The following is a 27794-nucleotide window of genomic DNA, read 5'->3' as shown; positions in this document are numbered from 1 at the left end:
TTATGTTCGCTTTGAGATGTCATCTCAATGTGGGAAGCCCTTTCTCTCCGCCTGCAGGCGACTTGGGGACACTCTCACCCTGACTCTGTTGGCTCCGGGGACATGGACCGAGGACAGTTCCAGACTTTTCAGGGCGGGAGAGGGACAGGTGGCCGAGGAAGGGAGAGACCAAATCCGAGCAAGGGGCAGGACTAAAGTTAGAGGCACGCCCTCCCTGCCCAGAAATTAAACTTGGCACACCCTCTCAGTTACCGTACAATAAAACAAGCCCCGGCAGGAGCCGATGGAAACATTTAACCGTTTGTCCCGATGCTTTATATTCATGTACATCTCAGTGTGTGCACGCGTGTATTTAGCAGGCAAACCTTTAGAATGTTTCTCAGTGGAGGGCTGTACTGTCTGTTATTCTTCCCCTTGATCCAAGGAAGGCATGAGACATTGTCCAGGGACCGGCTGGTGGGTTTATCCCAGAGAGACCGGTCTCTGTGCCATTTGGTCGCCGGTGACCATTCGGCCCATTCTTTAAGTTTCCTAGCCCGGCTCCGAGGTTTCAATGATAGACTAGTCCTCTTCCAAAGCAGCTGGAGCCGGCAGGGTCAGCTAGAGCAATGCATCTTCTGGCAGGAGGCGACTATCACCAGCGCTTACCTGGCGTTTTGCCTTGAGAAGCAGGGCAAGGCACTGAGGACCGGGACTTTCCTGACACAGTGGGACTCCCGCCTGGACACGGCCCTGAGAGACCTGGAGCAGTGGGCTCGGAACTGTTCCAGCCCGCCGCTGTCTGCCGCGGGCCCGGGGTCTCCACGGGGAAGGAGGAGCGCTGCCCTTGCCCCTCTGGGGAAGCTGGATAGCCCGGGGTCAGCCTCATTCCTCCAGAACCACCGGCCGGGGGCCAGGCGGAGTCGCCGGACTCTGACATTTCCCGGTACCGTTTGGTGTGGGCCTGGAAGCTCTGCTGTAAACTTCACTGACTTGGGTAAGAAACCTAGCACTTTCATACTATACATTTTAAAAAATCATTTTACACTTGTTTTCATGGAAACATCTATGAATATGATGGTTGCAACATTTAAAGGGGCATGAGCTGTATGAAAAATGTTCAGTTGAGTTTTGTGTAATTACAAAAGGAAACATCCCAAGACTCTTCGAAATTGGACGTAGCCAAGAGACGTCTGTTAATTGTAGATGGATGACCAAAACCAAGGAAACCTATTGGGTTCAGAGAAGTCATGATTTGGAGATGCCGGTGTTGGACTGGGGTGTACAAAGTTAATATCACACAACTGAAAATGTGTTGCTGGAAAAGCGCAGCAGGTCAGGCAGCATCCAAGGAGCAGGAGAATCGACATTTCGGGCATCAGCCCTTCTTCAGGACCAGGTTATAGTCCAGCAGGTTTATTTGGAAGCACTAGCTTTCGGAGAGCTGCAACCACCTGATGAAGGAGCAGCGCTCCGAAAGCTAGTGCTTCCAATTAAACCTGTTGGACTATAACCTGGTGGTGTTTGATCTCTAACTGGGTTAGAGAAGGTTCTTCAAAAGGCAGTGACTGGTGACCAGGCAGAGGACGGGGAGGGTAGAAATAGACCCATTGCCAACAAGGCCACCAAAGCTGGTAAAGGGAGGGAGTTGTATTAAAGCAATCGGGAACTGAGGAGGAAGTGAGGACTGCAGATGCTGGAGATCAGAGTCGGGAGTCTGCTGCTGGAAAAGCACAGCCATTCAGGCAGCATCCGAGGAGCAGGAGAGTCGATGTTTCGGTTCTAAGCCCCTCTTATGCCCGATACGTCGATCCTCCTGCTCCTCGGATGCTGCGCAGTCTTCAACTGAGAAATGGTGGGGGCCTTAGAAGATAACATTTGATTTGTAGGACTTGCAGGGTTAGAATGTGGTCTGACTCTGAAGGAATTTGATAGGATTGGGTTGTTTCAATATTTGTCATGTTGCCGGACAGTGCCCCCAGTGACCTGGGTGAATTAGAATCGAGTCCAGAAGGGACTAAGGTTTGGTATGATTTGGTGGGGGGCTTTTCATCGAGCACAGATGGCTCTACAATCTAGGGGTGGCAGAAAAGAACAGGTAACAGTTTCAGGGACTGTATGCCGCAGCTAGAAAGAGAAGGGGGGGGGGGGGGGGGGAGAGGGGTCACTGGACTTGAAACCTTAACTCTGTTTCTTTCTCAACAGATGCTACCAGAGCTCCTCAGTTTCAACAGTGCTTTCAGTTTTTATTGGAAATAGATGGCCTTGCTGATAAAGATATGGGGCTGGATTTTACCAGGAACCAGCTAAGTGTCCATCTCGACACATTTTGTGGAGAATTTCTCTCTGTGAGCCCGAGAAAGGTTTCTCACACTATTCTCCAAACCCTATCTCATTAGCTATGCACACCACGTCCCCATATAACCCCACCCCCTGATGATCAGGCGTTCCTCTTGCCACAGGGCGAAATGCCTACCACGGTCAGGATCACTGGGATTGCTGGTACCTGGATCACTAGGAATGCTGGTGCTAGGATCACTGGGATTGCTGGTACCTGGATCACTAAGGATGCTGGTGCCAGGATCACTGGGATTGCTGGTACCTGGATCACTAGGAATGCTGGTGCCAGGATCACTGGGATTGCTGGTACAAGGATCACTGGGATTGCTGGTACCAGGATCACTGGGATTGCTGGTGCCAGGATCACTGGGATTGCTGGTGCCAGGATCACTGAGATTGCTGGTGCCAGGATTGCTGGTGCCAGCACCATTTTTAACACGCAGTTGTATTCCAGGTCAGGTGCTGTCAGTCTGCTGCTACCCTACATGGTAAAGAATTGCCCCAGAGGTAGAGACAGGGGAATCCTGTCACCACAAGAGGGGCCTGGCTGTCCTGGTGGATGGGATTGTGCAGAGGATGGGACTGGTAGAGGATATTGCAGCACTAAACCTGCCAGCCTGGTCTGAGGTTGCCATCTGGGTCAGCACAGATTTGGCCATCCAGAGGAATAGCCAGTAGCAGTGTGAGAAGGTCAGTGATTGTCACTGCTCTGTGTCACCATCTTCTCCCTGCTGCCTCTGTAACCCTGTAACTGCACTCATCTCGCAACAAGGTCATGGGTAATGTTCTCACATTAGCATGCAACATTTTGTCCCTCATTAGTAACTCTGCATGCCCTCTGTGCTACCTTCTTACTCACTCAGGACACCCTCACCACCTTTTCCCCCAACTATACCAGCACTAACACCCACTTTCATCTCACCCAATCCCTCTATTTGTAGCATCCCAGAATGAAACGATCGACGTGTATGTGTGTGTGTGTGGGGTGGGGGTGGTGGGGGGAAGCAGTGGGTGTGGCTGACATTCATCATCTCACCACATTTGAGGAAAGGATTTACATTCTGGCTGATAAGGACTGTGCATGTTCCTGTGGTGATGCCATGAAGTACAATTCATTGCCTACTGATATACTGCTCTCCTATTAGTGCTCGCTGCATTAGAGTCAGGAACACACCACTGCCACGTCCCTCTGAGGAAGAAACTCTCCAGGTCACAGGCACTTCGGGTTCTGCTGAAAACCAGGCACCATGCAGGAGAGAACCCCATTATGTCAGCAATTCAGAACTACCTGGAAGTGCACAAGCAGCAGCTGGGATTATCCGAGGTACTGGGTAAACTATGACAAAGTTTGGAGGACTCCATTGTTGTTGTTCACACCATACTGCCATGGACAGCCAAGTCCAGCACAGTGTAGGCACAGATCTGCAGTCCTTGGCTGGTGCTAATAGAGCTCAGTATCAGGGTTGAGGGACCCTGATCTCACTCTGTGATGAGACAGGGCGGTACCAATAGGTACCCAGCTGGGGGAGGAATCATCGACAGCTCCCCTGCTGATGCCACCACCTGCCATGTGGGATTTGAATGACGGTCCCCAGAACATTCCCTGGGTGTCTGCATTATTATCTTACAATACCACTAGGTTACTGTCTGTCCTGCTCTTACCTCCACAAAACTAAACGATTTGTCAGGCATCCTTTGATGCAGTCCAATTTTACCATGCACTTCTGATACTCTACAATCTAATTCTTAATAATGGACTCTTAAAACCTTACCAATGACCAAGGTCAGGCTAACTAGCCTATAGCTTCCTGTCTTCTGCCTTGGGGGTCCACGTTAAGGTTAATATGCAGGTTCAGTTGGCAGTTAGGAAAGCAAATACAATGTTAGCATTCATTTCAAGAGAGCTAGAATACAAGATCAGAGATATTCTGCTGACACTGTAAGGCCCTGGTCAGACTGAATTTGAAATATTGTGAACAGCTTTGGTCCCCAAATCCAAGGAAGGTTGGGATGCAGAGGAGGTTTACAAGAAATAATTTAAGGACTGAAAAACTTGTCATTTTTGGACCAGTTGAGGACTTTTGGGTCTGTACTCGATAGTGTCTAGAAAAATGAGGGGGGATCAGATTGACATGGGGAAGATGTTTCCACTAGCAGGAGAGATTATGGCCCAAGGCACAGCCTCAGAATAAAGGAACAATTCTTTAGAACTGAGATAAGGAGAAATTTCTTCAACTAGAAGGTGATGAATCTGTGAAACCCATTGTAGCAGAGAGCTGTGGAAGCCAAGTCATTGAATGTATTTAAGACAGAGATAGGTTGTTGATTGGTAAGAGGATTAAGGGTTTATGGGGAGAATGAGTTTAAGAAAGATATCAGCTATGACTAAATGACAGAGCAGAGTTGATGGTCCAAATGGCCTAATTCTGCTCTTAGATCTTATGGTCTTATGGTCTCATGGAGCAATTTGGATGGGAATTGAAAGAAACAGTGATCATACTGCATGGGTAAGTCACAGATACAGCCTTGCAGTTTAAGTGATCTGCTAAATCTTTATATTCCCTTCTTGGTTGCCTTCCCTGTCATTCCTAGTGCCTTTGATCTTACCCATGTTCCTACCCAACCCTTTTATTTGATTGCTCATATCCCCACTTTATGTCCTGGTGCTGGGGCATATTCGCATCAGCATGTGCACTGACCTCCACCCAACTTCCCCAGTCAGATCAGGGGAGTGCTGGTTGTCAATGACGCCACCTCCCCCACAATGTTCAACTCTCTGTATCTGTATCCCAGCGTACTGCCTCCAATCCTCACAACTTCTCTCCTACAATAGTGGCCTCAGATAACCCCCATTCCTCTCTCCCCCACCCTACACATACCCAGCCGCAACTCTGATTTTAGTGGACAGATCACAGATTGTGGTCTCTCCCACTGACTTGAATGGACAGCATTGACTGAAGACTGACCAAACCCCAAACTAATCGCTCTCTGTATGGCTCCCTGACTCACTTCCTGGACTGGTTGGAGCCATAGGGCTGGCGATGCCCACTCCTCCCAGCTGCAGGGGACTGACAATGCCTACTCCTCCCAGCTGCAGGGGGCTGACAGTGCCCATTCCCCCTGGCTGCAGACGGCAAGGGACGGACAGTGCCCACTCTGCCTGGCTGCAGGAGGCTGATAGTGCCCACCCCCCCCCCCCCAGCTGCGGCATGCTGAACCACCTGCCTCAAGTGGACTACCTGCTGCATTGAGGTCCCTTGCCTGATATTCGGGGCTGTGTTTGATTGGCTGAGCTGGGTCTGCTGAAGGCAGTGTCTTTTGACTTGACCAAGGATTACTCCCTTTTGACTTTGAGACATGGCCATTTGGTTCAACACATGTGGTGTGTTTGCCTCCTAACCATCTGGCACATGGTGCAGGGTGTGATACTGATGTGCCGTACAGTTACATATCCACCCTGGTGATCACTGCTGACGATCCATAGCGAGGTGTCTGGCTTCATGTCTGTGCTAAAATCCAAGACATGATCAAGGTACTGGGAGCCTTTAAACTCTAGCTGAGCAGCAAAGCACAAACAGGCATGGCACTGCAAGACAAGGCACAGCCAGGCCTGGCAAGATGTTGTGAGCAAGTGAGGACTGAAGATGCTGGAGGTCAGAGTCGAAATGTGGGGTGCTGGAAAAGCACAGCCGGTCAGGCAGCATCCGAGGAGCAGGAGAGTTGACGTTTCAGGGATGACGAAGAGCTTATGGTCGAAACATCCACTCTCCTGCTCCTCGGATGCTGCCTGACCGGCTGTGCTTTTCCAAGATGTTGTGAGCATCAAAGTAGGCACAAAGTGAGGAGCCCTAAGGTGCACTGTAATCCAATCGATGGGTTGGTGCTTGTCCTTGCACACAATGTGTCCTGGCTGCAATGTTGCAATGATGGGTGCACTTCAAAATACAGTATTAAAGTGTAAAGCCGCATTGGAGATGTCCCACAAGTGTGCGAAGAGGCTGGTACCTCTCTGATGCCAATGTCTGTGGATGCCTAGGGAGACTGCCCTGAGATATTGGGTGGCATGTTGGCTCAGTCCTTAGCACTGCTGCCTCACAGCACCAGCGACTTGGGTTCGATTCCCACCTTGGGTGACTGTCTGTGTGGAGTTTGCACATTCTCCCTGTGTCTGCGTAGGTTTCTTCCAGGTGCTCCAGTTTCTTCCCACAATCCAAATATGTGAAGGTCAGGTGAATTGGCCATGCTAAATTACCCATGGTGTTACATACATTAGTCAGGGGTAAATATAGGGTAGGAAAATGGGTCTTGGTGGGATGTTATTCTTCGGAGGGTTGATGTGGACTTGTTAGCCCAATGGGCCTGTTTCTATACTGTAGGGATTCTAATCATATCAGTGGCTGCTATCCAAGATGTAGAGTAGTGTGAGCAAGCAATGAACTGGAGTGGCCAGTTTACCGCTCTGGCTGTCATGTTGGCAATTGTCACTATCTAGTTTCTATCTGACTGGTGAGAGAATGGAAAACTGCATGTCAATGAAGCAAGGTTAGGCATTAATGACGTACTAGTCCAAGCAAATGGAAGCCTTTGCTTGTCAGACTTTTCGTTCTTGATGTTGAGAATGTCATAACTGATAACCACACCCTATTTTCCGAATCTTCTCAGGGTTGGGAAGATTTCACCTGTGGAGCTTAAAAGTCAGGTCAATATCAAATACAATGGCAAAGATTCAAAAAGTATGTCGCAGTCCAAGTAAATGGTTGGAAAGGAGACTGAACGGTGTTTGAAGGATAATGGGTTAATAGGGCACTCCCAGCATGGATTTGTTGAACACAACATGTGTTAGACTAATCTGATTGACTTCTTTAGCAGAGTGGATTGGTAAAGGCTTTGTAATACATGTACAATGGACTTTCAAAATGCAGTTGATAAACTATGTTGTAATGTATTATTTCTGAAAATTGAAACACTTGAGATTAAAGAGATGTTAATGACTTGGGTACAGAATTGATTGGAAGGGGTGGTAGAGAACAGTGATGAATGCGGTCCCTGTTTTTGGTTGTACGGTGTGTAAATAACCTGAATTAGGGTATGGCCACTTTCTGTGCTGTAAGATTCTCTGATTTTAAGAGAGCAGTCTTAATGATGGGTCCAAAACGTTAGCTTTTCCAGTATCGAATTGAGAAAGTTCATTCATAACTTGATCTTGCACACTTAACAGCTACAGGAGCTCTCACAGATAAAATTAACTTGGAGTAAAATGTGTTTAAAGGTAATTAATATAGATAAGAAAATCATTACAGCATCATTTTAATATGACCCCATTATTACAAAAATAACATGTATATTTTCTGTCTTTTCCAATGCCCGAGCATTCAGTAACAATGCCCAGACCATTATTTTTGTTTGTGAAGAGAGGAGCTTTTTCAATTTGAGCTAGAGAGGAGGAGAATGCAATCTTATTGGACAGGTGATAATTTAGCAAACTCACCTCCAAAGACATTTTTTTGTTCTTCAACTCAATTGAATGTTTGTTTTAATGTTGAAGAGATAATATTCACCTTATGAGCAACACTGTATGTTGTGGCTGAAAATTCATGTGTGGTCCTCGGCTGCAATTTGTGGTGGTGTCTGTATGCAGGAAGTGGAAACAAATACTCTGGTGCATCAAAGAGTTAATGTCTGTGATGTTAACCAAATTGGGCTGACACACCTGGCAAGAATTATTTTTTAAAATCAGCCCGTCTAGATGTGTTATGACAGAGCCCCGTGGCTGTCATATTGTGAAGAGAGACTTGAAACCAGACCTTCTGGTCCAGACGTAGGGACACTACCTCATACCACTGTAGTCCAAAGGGAAATAGCTGTTGATTACTCCTCCCCCTTCTCTGGGGTAGCTATTCCATCGTTCATGTGTAAAGCTGGGCACAGTATCAGCAAGGTGGCCACACCCAAGCTGAATCCTGCCTTCACCCAAATTCCTCATACATGCCTGCGCTACAAAGGGCGTGGACTACTTTCCAATATTTTCAATACTATGTCAGATTTCTTTCTATGTTTGGCTGTTATACTCGATGGGAGACTGGATGGTGATCAGTAGTGGGAATTATAGAATCTTATACCATAGAAAGAGTCCATTCGTTCCATTGTCCTTCATCTGTTACTCTAATAATCCTGCATGTAAAGAAAGAAAAAGAAGTCCTAATCCTTTATTCACTTGGCCTTAATGGGGTGGCATGTTGGCTCAGCAGTTAGCACTGCTGCCTCACAGCACCAGGGACCCAGGTTCAATTCCAGCCTTGGGCGACTGTCTGTGTGGGTTTCCTCCGGCTGCTTTGGTTTCCTCCCACAGTCCAAAGATGTGCAGGTTAGGGTGGATTGGCCATGGAAAATTGTCCATAGTGTTAGATCCATTAGTCAGAGAGAAATGGGTCTGGGTGGGTTACTATTCAGAGGGTCGGTGTGGACTTGTTGGGCCGAAGGGCCTGTTTCCACACTGTAGAGAATCTAATCTAAATGTATGTCCTCTAATGAGCATCTGGATGGGTATATGATTAGGAAGGGTTTGGAGGGATATGGGCTGGGTGCTGGCAGGTGGGACAAGATTGGCTTGGGATATCTGATTGGCATGGACGAGTTGGACCAAAGGATCTGTTTCCGTGTTGTACATCTCTATGACTCTATTTTGAACATCCCTATTACATTCTCACTTACCATATTCTCCAAGAGAGAAAAAGCCCAATCTATCTAATTTCTCCTCTTAACTAAATTCTCTTTTCTTTGATATCATTATAATTAATACTTTCACCACCCTCTTCATGTTCTTGACATTCTTCCTAAAGTAAAGTGCCCAAAACTGGACACAATATTCTCAATACAGTCTTAACAATAATTTTGTATACATTTAGAATTGCTTCTGACTGCCTGTGCTCTGTAACCCTAAATTAAGATTAAGGATTGCATTATCTCTTTGATGTTTCAGCACCTTGTCCTCTGATTTTTTTAAGGATTTATGTGCTTAAATCATGAAATGTCTCTGCTCCCTTGTCCTTTTTGAAGATTTACTGTTTAGTGTGTGTTTTCTCCATATTGTTCCCCCAACTGCTCGCAGTTCTCCTCATTAAATTTCATCTGTCAAGTCTTCTAAATTATCTGTATGCTCTTGATTTTGCGTACAGTCTCCTTCACATTAATCATGCTGTAGGCAATCTAAAAAGGGGTGGCACGGTAGCTCAGTGGTTAGCACTGCTGCCTCACAGTGCCAGAGACCCCAGGTTTGATTCCAGCCTTGGGCAACTGTCTGTGTGGAGTTTACATGTTCTCCCAATGTCTGCGTGGGTTTCCTCTGGGTGCTGCAGTTTCCCCCCACAGTCCAAAGATGTGCAGGTTAGGTGAATTGGTTGTGCTAAATTGCCCATAGAGTTAGGTGCATTAGTTGTGGGAATGGGTCTGGGTGGGTTGCTCTTCAGAGGGTCGGTGTGGACTGGTTGGGCCGAAGGGCCTGTTTCCACACTGAAGGGAATCTCACACTCTACTTTTTGAGTTTTCTGTAAAACTGATATTGTGCCTCCGTGGACAAGTGAAAATCATTTATACGACCAAAGATGTTGTCTTAACATGGACCTTTGGAAGGCACTAGTTTATATCCTGTAAGTGCGATCAATATTAGCTAACAGCCTGCCTGTCCGTCAATGAATTACTGGTGAAGTTACATGCTTACATTATAATAATGTTTTTTGCTTTACTTTTGGAAGCAAACCAGTTGAAACACACTTTGCCTCTCACCTCCTCAGAAGGAGAGGATGGGGTGTGTTGAGAATTGTATTACACAATTTGTTTACTTAAAGCTACTACACTTATACCAGCAACAGAATTCCAGAAGAAAACTAAAACTTAAGTTTTAAGAGCATATCCAGTTTTAATTCTGAATATATCTTCCTGAATTTAACTTACCCTTTCTTCCTACAAACTTTAGGATAGCTCCAGCAGCTGCTGCACTCAGAAGTTGCATTCACAGCGACGCATGCGCACAAACATGCGCACACACACACACACACACGTCAGGGATTGATTAACTTTGTAGATTAATTTTATTGGAAACAGTAAAACATATGATAAGTTACGAAGCAGGTATTTCGGGAAACCAGCTGATTTCTTTGTATTCAGCTCAGAGACCCACAGCGGACTAATTGGCAGACAGAGTTACAGCAGCACTTGGACTTGTTCTAAATATCATGTCAGGCTAAGGATTCAAGCATTGGGAGAACTTGACAATTTTAATTTGTATTAAAGGTCAAACTTCAATTGCAATGCAAAACTGTATCATGCAACAAGTGTGGCAGAACTCCAGAAGGATACATTGGCTTTAGCCAGCCTACACTCCACTGCTTGCTTTGCCTAGTCCAATTGCTCAACTACACATCGATCTTCCTTTAATAGAACAGGGTATCCAGTTATATTTATAGTTATGTTTATACTCCTCATCACTGATCACTAGTAGGATATATGGTTGAATAAGCATAAGGTCAGATTCTGCTTTGATATCCACTATTTTAAGCAGCCTGTCAACACTATGATCCAGGAACACTTGTCAATAACGTCTTTTTAGTGAGATAAAGCCCCAACAATATCCTCAGGACAAGGGGGAGATTTACAGACAGGAATCAATAGCATCTGGTGAATAGTTGGCTTAAATAACATTCAGGAATAATTACTGCTATTGGGTTACCAGTGAGCAGATGTTCTAGCTTGAATGGTTTGTCCAGCTCATGACATCTGATTATTGCTCATTCTGCAAGGTAAGGGAGGCAGTGAGGCTGTGGTGATATCTTGTTAACTTTCATTATTGTATTTCTATGGAAGACTCTCTATTAAACTGTTGTTTCCTCAATGGGTAATTCTACCTCTCTCAGAGGGAGACCCCAAGATTAGATCAGGCAACGATATCAGAAAATGGTCTCATTTTACTTCCTCCTGATTTCATGTAATATAAACGTTGTAGAGCTGCTGATACTAAGCTTCACTCTGCAAATTACCTCTTGCAAACTTGGGTCAGTGGCAGGATTTTATGCCATCATTGCAATCCTGTATGAATGATAGAATATAGAATTTACAGTGCAGAAGGAGGCCAGTAAACCCGTTGAGTCTGTACTGGCTCCCGAAAGAGCTACGCAGCAAGTCCCATTCTCCAGCCCGATCTCCATAACCCTCTCACTTCATCACCTACATGCAGATATCTAACTCGCTTTTGAAACCTCCTGTGGAATCCGCCTCCACCACTCTCTCAGGCAGTGCATTCCAAATCCTAACAATGACGTAAGTTTATCCTCATCTCATCTCTGGCTCTCCTGCTGTCATTTTTGAAATTGTGACTCCTAGTTACTGACATACCAATTAGTGGAAAAAGAATATCCTTCTGTAATCTGTCAATAGTATTCATAATTTTGAACACTTCAGTAAGATCACCTCTTAAACTTCTCTGCTCTAAGCAGAATAAACTCAATTTCTCTAATATTTCCTTGCATCGAAAATTCCTAATTCCTGGCAATGTTCTAGTAAATCTCCTTTACATGCTGTCCAGGGCTTTAACATTCTTCAATTAGGTGCCCAGAACTGAACACAATAGTCCAAATGTGGTCTGAACAATGATTTGATGGGGTGTAGTATCACTTCTCCTTGCTTTTATACTCTATGCCTTCATTTATTAACCCAGGGATCCTATAAGCCTTCTCACCAACTGTTCAACTTGCCTGGCCACCTTCAGAGAATTATGCACCAGAGAAACCTCTGCTCCAATACTCCCCTCAAAGTTGTACCATTGAGCCTCTTTTGTCTCTCTGTGTTTCCTCTATCAAAATGCATTACCTCACATTTCTTTGCATTGAAATTCATCTGCTAGGTATTTGCCCATTTAGCTAGCTTGTCAATGTCCCTCTGAAGTTGCTCAGCATCATCCTTCAATTCAGTAGCTTAGTGTATAACTTAATATCATCTTTAAATTTGCAGATTTTGCTCTCAACAGCCATCTCCAAATTGTAATATAAATCAGAAAAAGCAAGGGATCCAATACCAATCCCTAGTGAAACACCACTTACAACTCATCTCCAAACTGCGAAATGCCGAACTATGCCTCCTCTCTGTTTCCTATCTTTTGGCCAACTTCTAATCCATGTTGGGAAGGGCCCATCAATCCCAAACATTTCTAATTTGCTAACCAGCTTGCCTTGTGGCACCATATCAAATGTTTTTTGAAAGTTCAAATAGACAACATCCACAGCACTACCCTCATCCACTACCTCGCTCACCTCAGCTGAAGATGATTGAGCATAGGACACTACCCTGAGGAACTCCTGGAGAGATGCCCTGAAGCTGAGATGACTGACCTTCACTCAATTCAATTTGTAATCATGACCTGCCCTTGACAAAGTGATGCTGACTGTTTAGTAATAACTAATTTTTTCTTTAAGTGTCCATTTACCTTATCCCATATTATGGCCTCCATCGGTTTTCCCACTATTGACGCAAAGCTGACAGGTCTGTCATTTCTCTGCTATTCTTTGTCCCTTTCTTAAACAACTGCATCATATTTGCAATCTAAATTCCCCTGGGACTAATCCTGTGTTTAGAGAAGCCTGAAACGTTTTTGTCAATGGCTCCACAATTTGCTTCCTTACACCTCTCAGTAATCCCACCTGGAGTGGTACCAGCTTTCAGCATCTCTTCTTTATCTATTACTGTACTGCTTAGTTGTTCAATACCCTTCTTTTCACCTGGGCCATTATCACCATTTTTTAATTTGGTAAAGACCAAAGCAAAACATTCATTTTGTACCCCTGCCATATCCTTTGCTTCAGTGAGCAGCTTCCCTGTTTGTTCCTTATGGCCTCCATTTTATTTTTCATTCATTTTTTACTATTAATATTTATGAAGGATCTTTGGCCAAATCTGCTGAGTGGTAAGTTGTTCTGGGAAGGGCACAAATGGGGGAGAAATTGAGTGTGAGGGGTAGACAGAAAATGCAGTGAGTTGATAATCTACAGGTGAGGTAACGTGCTAGGCCTCCAGGTGACGAAGGCTCCAACAGTCGCAACCCAATTTGGACTTAGCCAAGAAAATGAAGATTCAGCCCAGAATTTCTCATCTTATAAATTGGCCTAGCTTTACCTTTTGGTTCCTGCTGTGAAATCACAGAGTACTGGAAAATGAGGTTGACTTAGTTTCTCTTTACAGTAAATATTGTTTGCTGGAGAAGAATCTTGCTGTGGATCTAGTTGCAGCAACTGTTGCTCGGAATGCAGGCAGACATTAAAATAACAAACACTAATCCTAAACTCTGTAATCATGAAATCATAAAATAGGAATGAAAAATGTTTGATGCAATGGATCAATCGGATTATGTAAACTGATCTAGTTTGAATTTTAAGCATAGTCTCCTTTTGCATATTAAAAAAAGTCAAGATTTTTCTCTTATATTTGATCCGATCAGATTTTGTGGATTTGCTATCTGCCTCTTCAGTATCTTCGATTTGACCAGACTGCTGTGTTTTAAGTGTGGCTTGTGCGTGACACTTTTACTGAAATAAAATGTCTAATCTCCAAATATTTTCATACCTTCAGACTCTGCAGAGAATGTTCTGAAAATAGGAATAACTTCTACTTAAAGTATCTTTTACAAAACGGCAGAAATTCACTTCAGCACTTATGACTGTTAATTGCTTATTCACCCATTGACCTAAAACCAAACCGAGTTCAATGCGAAACGTAGAAAAGTGATTAAATCAGAATAACTGTGAGATGTGCTGGAAATTCACTACTGCCTATTTTATGATTGCTGACTGTCAAGCATGGAACCTGTTTCTCAAGAGTGTGATACTCAACCATGCAGATCATAAAGTAGATCATACTTGATCTTTGGTCTGTGTTGAGTTGGCTAATCACAACTGTAGTAGCAGTTGAGGTTGTCAATAATACACCTTGACATTCTTGAGATTTGAAAAGGAAAATTAGGTTTCCCACTCAGGTTTTCTTGGGGAAAATGCACATGTCTGAACGTCAGCTAGTGATGGGGTTATTGTTGTGGTTCTGTTCGCCGAGCTGGGAATTTGTCTTGCAAACGTTTCGTCCCCTGTCTAGGTGACATCCTCAGTGCTTGGGAGCCTCCTGTGAAGCGCTTCTGTGCTGTTTTCTCCGGTATTTATAGTGGCCTGTCTCTGCCGCTTCCGGTTGTCAGTTCGAGCTGAGACAGGAAGCGGCAGAGACAGGTCACTATAAATACCGGAGAAAACAGCACAGAAGCGCTTCACAGGAGGCTCCCAAGCACTGAGGATGTCACCTAGACAGGGGACGAAACGTTTGCAAGACAAATTCCCAGCTCGGCGAACAGAACCACAACAACGAGCACCCGAGCTACAAATCTTCTACCAAAACTTTGAAGTGATGGGGTCAGGTTCGGACGGTAAGGGGAATTGTTCCAGATGGTGATGAGACCAAGTTCAGATAGTGAAAGAAGTAATTTAGGATGGTGATGGGATTAGGATTAGATGGTGAATGGATCACATTTGGATTGTAAAGGGATCAGGCATGAACGGGAATGGGATCAAGTTTGAACGATAATGGGATCAGGTTCGGATGGTGATGGGATCTGGTTTGGTTGTGACATTTCACGTTTGAAAAGGCTATGGACATTCTGGCTTGGCATTTACAGAAAAAGAAACTCATATAACAGGATGTTTTGTGTGTGTAAAGCAGCTCTCTGACTAATTGTATACTTGTTTCCAGCATTTCCTAATTACATTTTACATTTCCAGCATATGGATTGCTTTTTATAATATTTGAAATATGCTTCCACCCACATTGCCATGTCATTTGTTGGAAATAGGGTCAGAGTTGGTCAATGCCACATAGATTGCTGTTAAATTACTCATATCACTGTTAGCTCAGGGCCGAGGTACAAATTTGCAGCATTTCCTTCAGGGAGTTTTTGATTCCCTACACCATCTTAGAGAGGAGCTCTGTCTTTGTTTGGCAAGTCTGCTTCACATCCCAAGTTCTTCAGCTGGTGGTAGAATTCAAGTTGGAATATGTGACATTATGAAGCATCACGGTAACATCACTCAGTGATTCTGTTTAGTAGGTTATCGGCTATTTTCCCTCAACAGTTGCTTTTGAGATTTGCAGAGTCACTTTGTGGCCTATTTGCCCTGGAGTTATACTTTAGAGCTTCAGAGGTAGATTTGAAGTAAGTATTTTGTGTGGACCCAGCTCCCACTTCTGCAGTAGAGGTGGAGATTACTGCCATTATATCATCACGGGAGTTAACACAAAATGACTGCACTCATCCAGCAGTAAAAGCATAAAATGTACTTGGGAACCAGTGAGATATATCAGAACAGAACATCAGAGAGACACTCATGACCACACAAAGAGCTTTCTTTAAAGCATTTCCTTGTAAAAGTTTTCTCAATTTTTTGTCTACAGTTTTAATTTTCTTTAACTTTTCTCTGTCAATAATATTGACTCTTTTTGGAGTAAAAGGTTGTCGTAGTCCTAGTGGACCATAGCGCTGCCCTCACATTAAAAAGAGAGCACTGGTGGTGGTTTGGCCTGATGGTCATCATGCCTCAGGCAAGGGGAGAGGTTGAGAGGGAGATTCCATCATGGTAATCTCGGTCAGTGTGGGAATTGAACTCACGCGGTTGCCAGCACTCTGCATTGCAAACCAATCCCCCTTCCTGGGGTCCATTTGCACAGGTATTAGCAGCCCTCTGGTATTTTGTCTATTCTCCATGTCTGAGCCTTGACACCGAGTGTCAACAACTTAGCATTACTGGTTTGGCTATGGCCAATAGCTAAACCTGCACTCTTTTTGCAACAGGGATCACTGTGTGGTGATCAGGAATGGGAATCCTGACTGTCTTTTACACCCTCCCCCGACCGGCCCAACCTGTATCTAAGGCAAACAAGGTTCAATGTAGCTCTTCAACTGAAGCTCATAAACAAGATGGCACAGATTTAAAGTGATCTGCAAACAAAGCAAGGATGAAGTGAAGAAAATCTTTTTCACACAGTGAGAATTTAGGGTATGGGATACACTGCCTGACAATATGGGGGCAGGTTCAATTGAGACATGCAAGTGGGCGTTGGATGATTATTAGGATGGAACTGATGTGTAGGGTTAGGAGGGGAATGGCAGGAGATTGGCACTAGATGACCAAGCATGTGGATGAGGGTAGAGCAGTGGATGTAGTGTACATGGATTTTAGTAAGGCATTTGATAAGGTTCCCCATGGTAGGCTTATGCGGAAAGTCAGGAGGCATGGGATAGAGGGAAATTTGGCCAATTGGATAGAAAACTGGCTAACCGGTCGAAGTCAGAGAGTGGTGGTAGATGGTAAATATTCAGCATGGAGTCCAGTTACAAGTGGAGTTCCGCAGGGATCAGTTCTGGGTCCTCTGCTGTTTGTAATTTTTATTAATGACTTAGATGAGGGAGTCGAAGGGTGGGTCAGTAAATTTGCAGATGATACAAAGATAGGTGGAGTTGTGGACAGTGAGGAGGGCTGTTGTCGGCTGCAGAAGGACTTAGATATGATGCAGAGCTGGGCTGAGGAGTGGCAGATGGAGTTCAACCCTGCCAAGTGTGAAGTTGTCCATTTTGGAAGAACAAATAAGAATGCGGAATACAGGGTTAATGGTAGGGTTCTTGGTCAGGTGGAGGAACAGAGGGATCTTGGGGTCTATGTACATAGATCTTTGAAGGTTGCCACTCAGGTGGATAGAGTTTGTAAGAAGGCCTATGGAGTATTATCGTTCATTAGCAGAGGGATTGAATTCAAGAGTCGTGAGGTGATGTTGCAGCTGTACAGGACTTTGGTTAGGCCACATTTGGAGTACTGTGTGCAGTTCTGGTCGCCTCACTTTAGGAAAGATGTGGAAGCTTTGGAGAGGGTGCAGAGAAGATTTACCAGGATGTTGCCTGGAATGGAGAGTAGGTCATACGAGGATAGGTTGAGAGTTCTCGGCCTTTTCTCGTTGGAACGGCGAAGGATGAGGGGTGACTTGATAGAGGTTTATAAGATGATCAGAGGAATAGATAGAGTAGACAGTCAGAAACTTTTTCCCCGGGTACAACAGAGTGTTACAAGGGGACATAAATTTAAGGTGAAGGGTGGAAGGTATAGGGGAGATGTCAGGGGTGGGTTCTTCACCCAGAGAGTGGTGGGGGCATGGAATGCGCTGCCCGTGGGAGTGGTAGAGTCAGATTCATTGGCGACCTTTAAGCGGCATTTGGATAGGTACATGGATGGGTGCTTAATCTAGGATAGAAGTTCGGCACAACATCGTGGGCCGAAGGGCCTGTTCTGTGCTGTATTGTTCTATGTTCTATGTTCTATGTTCTATGATAGACCTGGTATAGGCACGATGGGCCCGAATCGCTTCCATCTGTGCTGTAACAATTCTGTTTGAATAATTTAACTCAGAATGGCTCAGAAATTACACTTTTAGTCTGTTTGGTGAGTACCAAAATTAGTGTGCTGCCTTTTTTATTCAAAGATTGTTTATGCTATCTAAATGTTATAGTCTTACCATGGCCATGCCTCTTTAAAAATTGACAAGAACTGCGCAGACCTTGAATAATTCTCTTTACTCACAATCACTGTTCTCATGTTTAGGAATATTTGATCAGACAGACTTATGCTGCAGAGCACATGATCACTGTGAGCACAGATTGTCTGCTTTTGAATACAACTATGGAGTGTGGAACTTCAGACTGCACACAATATCCCACTGTGACTGCGATTATAGGTAAGCAGTAGGGTCAGGTACACAAACAGAAAGATGAACAAAGGAGCAGCGCTCCAAAAGCTTGTGATTTCAAATGAAAGGTGTTGTGCAACCTTTGACTTTGTAGGAAACAGGCGAGGGGGACAGGAAGAAATGTCGGTGAGGTTAGCCCCTGGTGGGTGTGTTTGGTGGGGAGGAGGCAGGAGCAGTTGATGCCTATGGTGGCAGCATCAGTGGGCCTTTTGGAGAATACCAAGAAAGACAAAGAAGCTGGCCATGAATTCATTCAAGAGCCTCCACTTCAAATGGTGGCAGGAGCACATGAAGCTAGGAGAACAAAAACCTATAATATTCCAACAAGACCAGATAGGGTAAACACAGAAAGGATGTTCCCTATAACTAGGTATTCCAGAAGCAGGGGGTGATGGTTTAATGATCCAGGGTGGACCATTTAGGATTGAGATGGGGGCAAATTTCTCCACCCAGAGCACAATGAACCTGTGAAATTCTTTGCTACAGAAAGAGGTTGAGGCTAAAACATTGAATTTTTTTCAAGAAGCATTGGACATTCTTGTGGCTGAAGGGATCAAAGGTAATGGGACCAAAGCAGGAATAGGGCACTGAGTTGGATTATGAACCATGGTCATGTTGAATGGTAGAGCAGGCTAGAAGGGCCGAATGGCCCAATCCTACTCCTATTTTCAATGTTTTTATATTCTGGAAGAGCGACAGTTCGAGTAAGAACTGGAAAGGTGGGAGGCCAAAGTACTTGAGAGGGTACAGACATAAGCTGCTCGGCTGGATGAGTGGAAGGATTAGAGACATGAGAGAGGGGCAAAGAGAGAAGGAGCATGAGCCCAGGCAGTCCTGCCAACATCAAGTGACCTTCTTAATTAAGAAATTATGATGAAAATTGACACTTTTAAAAAATTATTTCTCTCTGACATTAGGTTTAGGAGATGTCTCCTGAATGTAAATGATACCATCTCCACAGTGGTTGGAATAGCGTTCTTCAACATTCTCCAAGTGCCCTGTTTCAATCTGGAACCAGATAAAAGTTGCTTTAAGAAGACCCAAAGGAGCCAGTGAGTGTTGCATTAAGCAATTTCTTTTTGCAACGATAGGGTTTCTTGCTGGCAAATATTCACGGGTTCTGGTCATCTTCTAATACCTTGCCCACGTGGCCACTCTTCATTTGGAAAATTTAGAATTCCCATTTCTGGCATGGAGTCAAGAGCAATCAAGAGAACGCACTGGGAATCAGCCAATAAGCTGTGTGGATCTGTGCTTGAATTCCCCATCCATTAAAATGAATATGGGAACAAGTGACTACTGCACCTAATTTTCAATGTTTTCACCCAGCAGATAAAATTCTGAAATGAGTCTGCAAACTTACTTGCGAGTATTAACCTGAGCAGAGAATTGCAGCATCTGTTCAACATCTGGAAAATCTTTAATCCCATATAACACACACACACCACACACACACACACACACACACACACGATTCGGAATGACAGGTGGCCAACCTAGAGGTTTTCTGCTGTGTTTCTTTCCAAAGGTTTTGCAACTGAGTGTAGACCCCAAAGGAAGCTCCAAAACCCCACGAATCCAAGGAACCTCATTGCATTATTGCAATTATAGTTAGACCTAGCATTTTAAATGGCACTGCATCAATGTGTCAACTGAGACTCCTGCCTGAGGGCAGAGTGGGTATGGCGCTGGGGTGGAGTTGGTTAATATGCTGACCCACAGACAGCCCTCATTAAAAACCCTGACATCCCGGATACTTCCAGTATTCTTATGAAGTGACTGGGTCTGGAGTTGGCCACACTTGCACTTTCTTTCAGCTTAGTACCTCTGTCTTATTGACATCTGGAATGTGTGTTTGTGCCCTGATGAGGCAGGAGTCACTGGAATTTCAGTGGGAGGGGGCCATCACCTTCCCATGCCATCGGCCATTTGTGCAGTAGGATGAAAGCGGTACCTGCACCCAACCCCAATAACAATTCAACTGTCTGACTCTCTGCACCTGATAACCAAGAGTCTTGACTGGTCTTAAGCCCCTGCTTAATGTTTTCTACCTATGTTGCCCCTGCATTTCATTCCAGGCCTTGGCTGAGAAAGTTGAAAGCCATTTCATGTTATTTCCAAATTGAGGTTAAGCACTTTTGAGAATGTGGTGCTGGAAAAGCACAGCAGCTCAGACAGCATCCGAGGAGCAGGAGAATCGGCATTTTGCTCATTAGCCCTTCATCAGGAATGTTCAAATAGTCATCATTCCAGGTGAAGAGCTTATGCCTGAAACATCGACTCTCCTGCTCCTCGGATGCTGTCTGACCTGCTGTGCTTTTCCAGCACCACACTCTTGACTCTCATCTCCAGCATCTGCAGTCCTCACTTTCTCCTCTGGTTAAGCAGTTCCTGTTTGACTGAAGAGACATTTTCATCTTATAGGCATAGTTGTTTTATTTCAGTGCAAATTTTGTTTTGAATTAAAGGCAGCTTGGTGATGCTGGGATCTGGAATCTCCTCTGAGACTAATCAAAGAAAGACACTTCTGATGGTGCGAGTTTCTCCTCAGCTGAAGTTTAACTGACTCTGTGTTTGTACATCTCTTTTGTGTGTGTGTGTCTCTCTCTCTCTCCCTCAGTTGCAATATCACTGAACGGACGCTGCAGGCTGTTCTTCGTTCTCAACCCACGTACAACTATATCCATCCCATTTTGGATGAGTTTCAGATGGGATTGGAGTCTAAAACCACGGCAAGTTCTGCAGCAACCAGCAGACAGAACCAAATAATCACTAGCCTCTCCACTGGATCCACCACTACTCATGATACATTGACAAAATCAACCCAAAAGGTGAAAAGTATAAACAAAAAGTGTCACAAGTGCAAAGGTCACCAGAAGAAGAAAACCAAAGCTAAATCCCAAAATATCTTGAAGGCGAAAGCAGATATGATGCCCACAATGGTACCCACTGAACTGGCTTTTAACCCTGCCATTGAACAGAACTCAGTCCCTGTTGCCATGGAGAAAAAAGATGGTCCTAGAAAGCTTTTGCAAAGAAATGTCTCTGATGCCTTAATGAACCAAGTGAATGGGACGGTGACTGTTGGATTGGATGAAAATAACAGTAAAGAACATAGTTTCACCCTTCTGGGAAGACAGAACACAGCAACCAGCTTAAGCAAAAATGTGGAATCAACCACATTATCAAGCAAAAACCGAACTGGGATAAAACTGGCCAAGACTATGTATAACATAAAAAACATAGTCAGTAACTCCTTTATTTCCTCAAGAAAAGCATTCGACTTGAGCAGTTTTTCTAAGAATAATAGTTTGAAATCCTTACCAAGTGGCAGTGACAGAAAAGGCCACGCACCAAGGAATCTGCCATGTAGGATGGGAAATTGGAACCATTCCGAAATCATCATCAGCTCCCCCTGTGCTCATCAGCCTCTGGATCCAATCAGACCTCGTCCAACTGCATCTAAAGGTTGAGTTCAAGCGCTACTGAAATGCCTCTCTTGTTATTTAATGGATTTAAGAAATAACTTGTATTTCAAATCATAATTTGTCAGATAGAGGAGGTTAGTGGTAGTGTTACAAGAATCAGGACCCAATTATGGTAGAGACCTGAACAGAAAGTGTTAAGGGATAATGCTGGGACCACATAATTATAGATCCAGCATGCCTGTTACTTATTATAACAGTATTGTAATATTAATAATCATAAAATAAGGGGGTGGTGTTGTGCTAATGTCCCTGGACTAGTAATCCAGAGGCCCACGGGGCTTTGGAGACGAGGGTTCAAATCGCAGCAGGACAGTGGGTGGAATTTAAATTTTATTAATAGATCTAGAACATAAAGCTAGCTTCATTAATAGTTACCATTTCAACTATTGCTAATTGTTATCAAAGCTCATCTGATTAATTAATGTCAGTTAAGGAAGGAGATCTGCCATCTTTACCCAGTCTGGCCTACATGTGACACCAGCTCTTAGCAATGTGGGTGAATCTTAACTGCCCTCTGAAATAGTCACACCAGCCACAATTCGAGGACTAAATGGGATGGGAGCAAATGTCAACTTTGCTGCTGACGCTCACATCTATGAAAAAAAACACTTCCATTGATTTTTTTTCTAATACTTATCAGTTCAGAAATATTTAATTTTCATTTAGCAGTATACTTCTTGAGAGGTTTCCAATTTAACATTGGTTTAAAATCAGGATAATTCACTCAAACCGTAAATTTCAATGATTAACTCATTTTTGTAAATCAAAATAATTTTTTATGTTCAAGGTCTGAAATAAAATAAGTTCATCTATGTCATGTCTTGCCAGACAATTTAGGAGATTTGTATTTCTATCTGAATTAATTAATTCTCTGCAAAATAGATTGTAATGTAACAGTTATTGACAACAGCCATTCCTAGATCGTATACAAAATTCTGCTCTGGCCCAGACTGTATACTTCCATCTCCCTCCCTCATCACCTGTGTTCCAGCCTGACCCTCATTCATGAACAATACGAGAACTGACCACATATTTTAGGTCTTAATATTCTGTTAACTGGCTTGCTGTAAGAGAATGTCTTCTTGTGATGTTGACACCCAAGAGTTACTTCTCCCAGTTATATCTTTTTTAAAAATGATTTCTTGCCCTAAATGTAATTGATTTTGAAGGTATACTTACTGTTCATCTAAAATATCTGAGATATTCTGTGCTCTTTCTCAGCAGCTGGGATGTGTAGAAATCATTTCCAAATGTACAGAATATAAATTCCTAAAATTGAACATTAGAATATACATAGATAAAAGTTTAAGTAATGCGTAGAATTACATATTTGATCAAATCCATTCAATTGTAGAGACATCAAATCAGTCTTACACAGTGCTTTCCTGCATGGGAAACATTGTTCCTGGCCTTAAAGAAAGATTTGTGAGTATTAAGAAGGAAAAAGTGTTTAGACTCGTTATAAGGATAACTCCGATATAGGCACATTGGAATGGATCTTAAATTCAGCACATCATGAGAATGTAATGAATTATGCGTTTAAGAGAATTATGATCACATAATCCTCTTAAACGCATAATTATGATCTATTAATATATTTAAAGTACAGGGGATCCTTGCTCTTCATTGGAGCTAAGTTTCAGAATAGTGAATGAAAGAAAAACAAGGATTTATTTTCCACATGAATGCAACGCTGAAATAACAATATAAGAACGAAACTGCTGTTTGTATAATGAAAATTGTTTTCTAACAAAATAGAGAGGTTTATGTTAAACTACAAATATCGAGGCAACAAAAAGTGTGGACCACCTATAATACCATCTTGCTGCCTGCCCTGGGGGTGGGGAGGCCAACTTAGAGTCAGGTATTCACACTTCAGACCTATTGTTAAACCAAGTAGCTGCTGATATACTCGACTAATGGCACAGTAAAATTTACCAGCAGATTTGCAATTGCATTATTGATAGTGAGTTACACTCTACATTGCATAATAAACAATAAGGAGAATATACCAGGAACGGTTATTTTTCCAAATAGCAGGTTACCAAAACTGGGAGATTGAAAGCGTTTTAAAAATATGTATTACTCCTTTTTACAGGTAAATCCAGAGGTTGTAATATTTACAAAGCCCTGGATCGGTGTGAGCACAAGATCTCTCCACAGGAATTGAAATTCTCATATCACAACCAGCAGTCCAGGACTCTCTATCACTGTGACTGCATAAAGAGGTAAACATCCTGTTTTACAGACGTTTATGGGGGTCAAAGATCTAGTTCTCATACATGGATTATGTGTGAACTCTCCAGTAGGAGTCTTGGAATCATGCAACACGGAAACAGGCCCTTCGGCCCTAGTTGTCCGTGCCGACCAGGTTTCCTTAACTGAACTAGTCCTATTTACCTGCGTTTGACCCATGTCCCTCTAAACATTTCCTACCCATGTACCTGTCCAAATGTCTTTTAAACATCAGTGTCTCAACAGTGCCCATCCAGAGAGAAATACCAAGTCTAAAGCACAGCTTCATTACAGAGCTCCTGGCATCTGTAACACCATTCCCTGTCTAAAGTTCTGATAGTTTAAATAACTTGCATCTCAGGATAGAATATGAATTATTTTCTGTCCTGTGTTTTTTATCACAATTTCTCATCCAGACTGGTCTTATCATGCTCAAGATTGAGAATACAGCGAGGATTAAAAAAGAGATTTTGCCATTGTTCAACAAATAATTAGATTTTTACAATTCACTCATGGGAGACGTGGGCCAGCACTTACTGCCCATCCTTCATTGCCCTTGAGACGGTAGTGATGAGCTGCCTTCTTGAACTGCTGTAGTTTGTTTATTGTAGATAGTTGCACAATACTGTTAGGGAGGAAATTCCAGGGTTTGGATCCAGTGACAGTGAAGGAAAGACAAGTCAGGATGGTGAGTGGCTTGGAGGAGAATGTGCAACTGGTGCTGCTTCTCTCCTTCTAGATGGAAGTGTTTATGGGTTTGTAAGGTGCTATGCAATAAGCTTTGGTAAATGGCTGTGGTGCATCTTGCTGCGACTGAGCCTCGGTGGAGGTGGGAGTGATGTTTATGGGTGTGGCCCCAATCAAGCTGGCAGTTGTATCCTGGATGGTGTCAAATTATATCATGTTCGAAATTGTGATCTTGTTTCAGAAAGTAGAAAATATATTCACTGCATTCAAATTGATCAGATGAATCTATTAGCTGCTTGACACCTTTATGTAACAGATAAAGGAACAGTACTCAGCGTAAATGATCTATCAGCTATTTGCAAAACTTTACTCAAAATGTCAAATGAACAAAGATATTTCTCCTCTGCTAAAGCTCAACCTAAATTTAATTGTTGTAATATGGATGCTGGTTCAGACGGGAAGCATTCTATCAGGAATCATTTACCTTGCTGCCTGAATGCTTCAAATCTGCTGCTCCCTGATTGCAATTCAGCCAAGATATATTCCATGTTTGAATATCGATGAATCATAACAAAGTATACTAGAACTATTTTTCATATCAACATTCAGGTAGTTAAACATTCATTGGATTTAAAATGGCCTTTGCCCACCAAACACATATTGTAAATCATCTGAATTTGAGTGGGAAAGCTAGATCTCGTGATCAGTTTGAAATATTTTGAATGATCTGTCAAATGGATCTCCATCCAACAACAATAGTAATACTAATTTATATACATTGTTACCTGGTTCTGAGGCGCGAAGATAAATTGCAATATGCGTTATTTACAGCTTAAAGAATCTATTATAGAATCATAGAGTCCCTACTGGGCAGAAAGAAGCCATTTGGCCCAACATATCTGCATCAACCCTTTGAAGAGCATTCCATCCAGACCCACCCCCGTACCCTATCCCTATAACTATGCATTTCCCATGACTAATCCGCCCAGCCTGGACACCAAATGGCAAATCCACTAATTTGCACATCTTTGGACATACAGTCTTGTGCCAACAAGAAAGAATTCACTTGTTAATCTCTTCTAACAAATCCCTTGTTACATTGAACAGAGACTAAAAACTACAAACCTTCAACATGTTTGATCTTAATCATTAGCATATGAAACAGCTATTGGGTTTTCTCATTCTTGTCTGATCCTCTTTCCTTCAGATTGGCAAAACAGATGAAGAAACGTGTGAACGTCAGCGCAGCGGAGTGGCTGTTGACTGAGTTTGTGTCACAGAGCTGTTTCTGGCTGAAATCAGTGCCGAGGAATTGCAGCAATGAGGAGTGGAGGCAGTGAGTGCTGTTTGTGCTTGGTGTGTCTGTGTTTCTGATGTGATCATGTAGCAGCTAGTTATGCTCAACATACCAGTGCTGCGGTCACCTTTAAACGTACTAGGGTGGTATATATTCCAATTCCAAACCCCTCACATCCTAATTGGCTCCCCACTCGTTGGTGCAAAGGGGTAGAGGGCAGAGTCAGACTGGTGTCCTCAAGAGAAAACAACAGGAATTAATTTAGCTGGAAACAAGTGCTGCCATTTAACCGGGTCTGAGTTGAATGTATTGATCAAAAGAGGGGTAATGGGCCTGAACACCAACATGAGATGAACTAAGAAAATTGTGAAACAGAGCTCAGAACACAGCACCATTCACAATATTCTTTGACAAAGCTAAGGAATAAATGGAGTTGTGCGCTTTGTTGTGTCCACTCATCAAAACGGACAAAAATGGTTTAAGACAGCCCCAGGTAGGACACTGTAACAAAACAAAGGTCAATGGAAACATCCAACAGCAAGATAGCAAACTTGAATGAGAAAAGTATTTCTGAGGGTGATGATGCTTCGTAGCCCCTTTGGGACCTATATGTCCTGAAAGTCCTCGGTTATGTCCGTGTTAATGGAAAGTTGGCCCCATGGTGCATGGAGTACAGTACTGTCATTGTCCTCAATATTGCTGATTACAACAAATGGTTTCTTTTCCAGCTGTGCAACACAATCAGGTTCCACTGTGGCTGTCCTTTCCAAACCCAGGCATCTCCAGAGGATTCTGCACCACCTTGGCATTACAGATGAATACCTCTATCCATTAACAGATGAGCAAGAAAGATACAAGAATGGAAGATCCAATGTCACCAACTCCGTTAAGTTGTATGACAAGTGTTTACAATTGACTCAGGCTTAAAGCTTTTTTTTAACAAATTACACTAAAATAATTATTATTTCAGAGCTTTGGACATTTGCTAAAATGCTAGTCACTGCCAAAGTTAGAGAGATCATAATGGAAGATATTACCAGATAGCATTGGTTCGGATGTCCCATTTGAGCTTCCATGAGAGTGATACATAGGATAAAAAAGGGTTGAGCAGATGGAAGAGAGGATGTGAGTAAGCCAAGGACCTTATCCACCACCTCAAGACTCAAACTCTGAAAATCTCAATTGCAAATCGGAGTAATGTTGATGTTGGAACTCCGAGGTCTATATACCTGTGATATATAGAGGTCTATATACCTTTATACCTATGGTAACAGTAGCTCCTCAAATGCAGCCTAAAGCTGAGTGAAGAAACAATGTAACTACATTAAGATTTTCAAAACCAAGTTGATAAATTTATTGATCTCCAGTTTTCAAAAAGCTTGTCTGAGCTGCACCAGCATCTCATGGAACATTCCTAAACAGTATTGACTGTCCACCAAGCTGCCTCATGCCATTACATCTGATTTTACAGATCTCCATGTTCACTATTCAAATGTGACTTATAGCTGCTCCAGTGTTTAACAATAAGTGGTTCCTCAATGCAAGCTTGAGGACCAGCATCTAATCTTTAACTCTCTGGAGCTTCTGGTCTAACTGCAAGTTCAACAACTTCAGATCAGAAGCTCTCCTTTCACCTTGGTCAATGTGCGTTTTTCTCTTTTATTTGTTTTATTGGGTTGGTGTTGCTTACGTTCTTTCTTTATCTCTTCAACTCACATTCAGAAGGTCTCCATGTAACCCTTTATTTCTTAATGCACCCATTGCCACTTGCTTCAGCTGTTCCATCTTGAAATCTTTTGTTAGTTACTCTCTGCTGCCCTCTACCCCTTCTCTCTTCTTACTACCATCACAGTGCCCTTGCGCTCTCTTTCTCTCTCTCTCTCTCTCTATCGATGACAAGTCATCTCAACCTGAAACATAAACTCTGTTTCTCTTCAAAGTTAAAAATCACACAA

At 43.2% G+C, this 27794-nt stretch overlaps 1 protein-coding gene across 2 annotated transcripts; it reads left to right on the top strand.

Moving 5' to 3' along the window:
- The first annotated feature begins 267 nt into the window (after positions 1 to 267).
- On the top strand, positions 268 to 27794 carry pla2g3 (phospholipase A2 group III). Of its 2 annotated transcripts, XM_072587992.1 has the most exons (7): positions 268 to 976; positions 17988 to 18120; positions 19050 to 19184; positions 20753 to 21600; positions 23719 to 23848; positions 25750 to 25878; positions 26568 to 27794. In XM_072587992.1, exons 1-7 carry the CDS (start codon positions 310 to 312, stop codon positions 26764 to 26766), a joined length of 2241 nt encoding a protein of 746 aa, XP_072444093.1. In that variant the 5' UTR covers positions 268 to 309; the 3' UTR covers positions 26767 to 27794. The 2 variants fall into 2 exon arrangements, with proteins under 2 accessions (XP_072444093.1, XP_072444094.1); XM_072587993.1 differs by lacking the exon at positions 19050 to 19184.

This window comes from Chiloscyllium punctatum, chromosome 17, assembly GCF_047496795.1.
Source record: "Chiloscyllium punctatum isolate Juve2018m chromosome 17, sChiPun1.3, whole genome shotgun sequence".
NCBI classification, from domain to species: Eukaryota; Metazoa; Chordata; class Chondrichthyes; order Orectolobiformes; family Hemiscylliidae; genus Chiloscyllium; species Chiloscyllium punctatum.
This window is presented reverse-complemented; position numbering and strand designations above follow the sequence as displayed.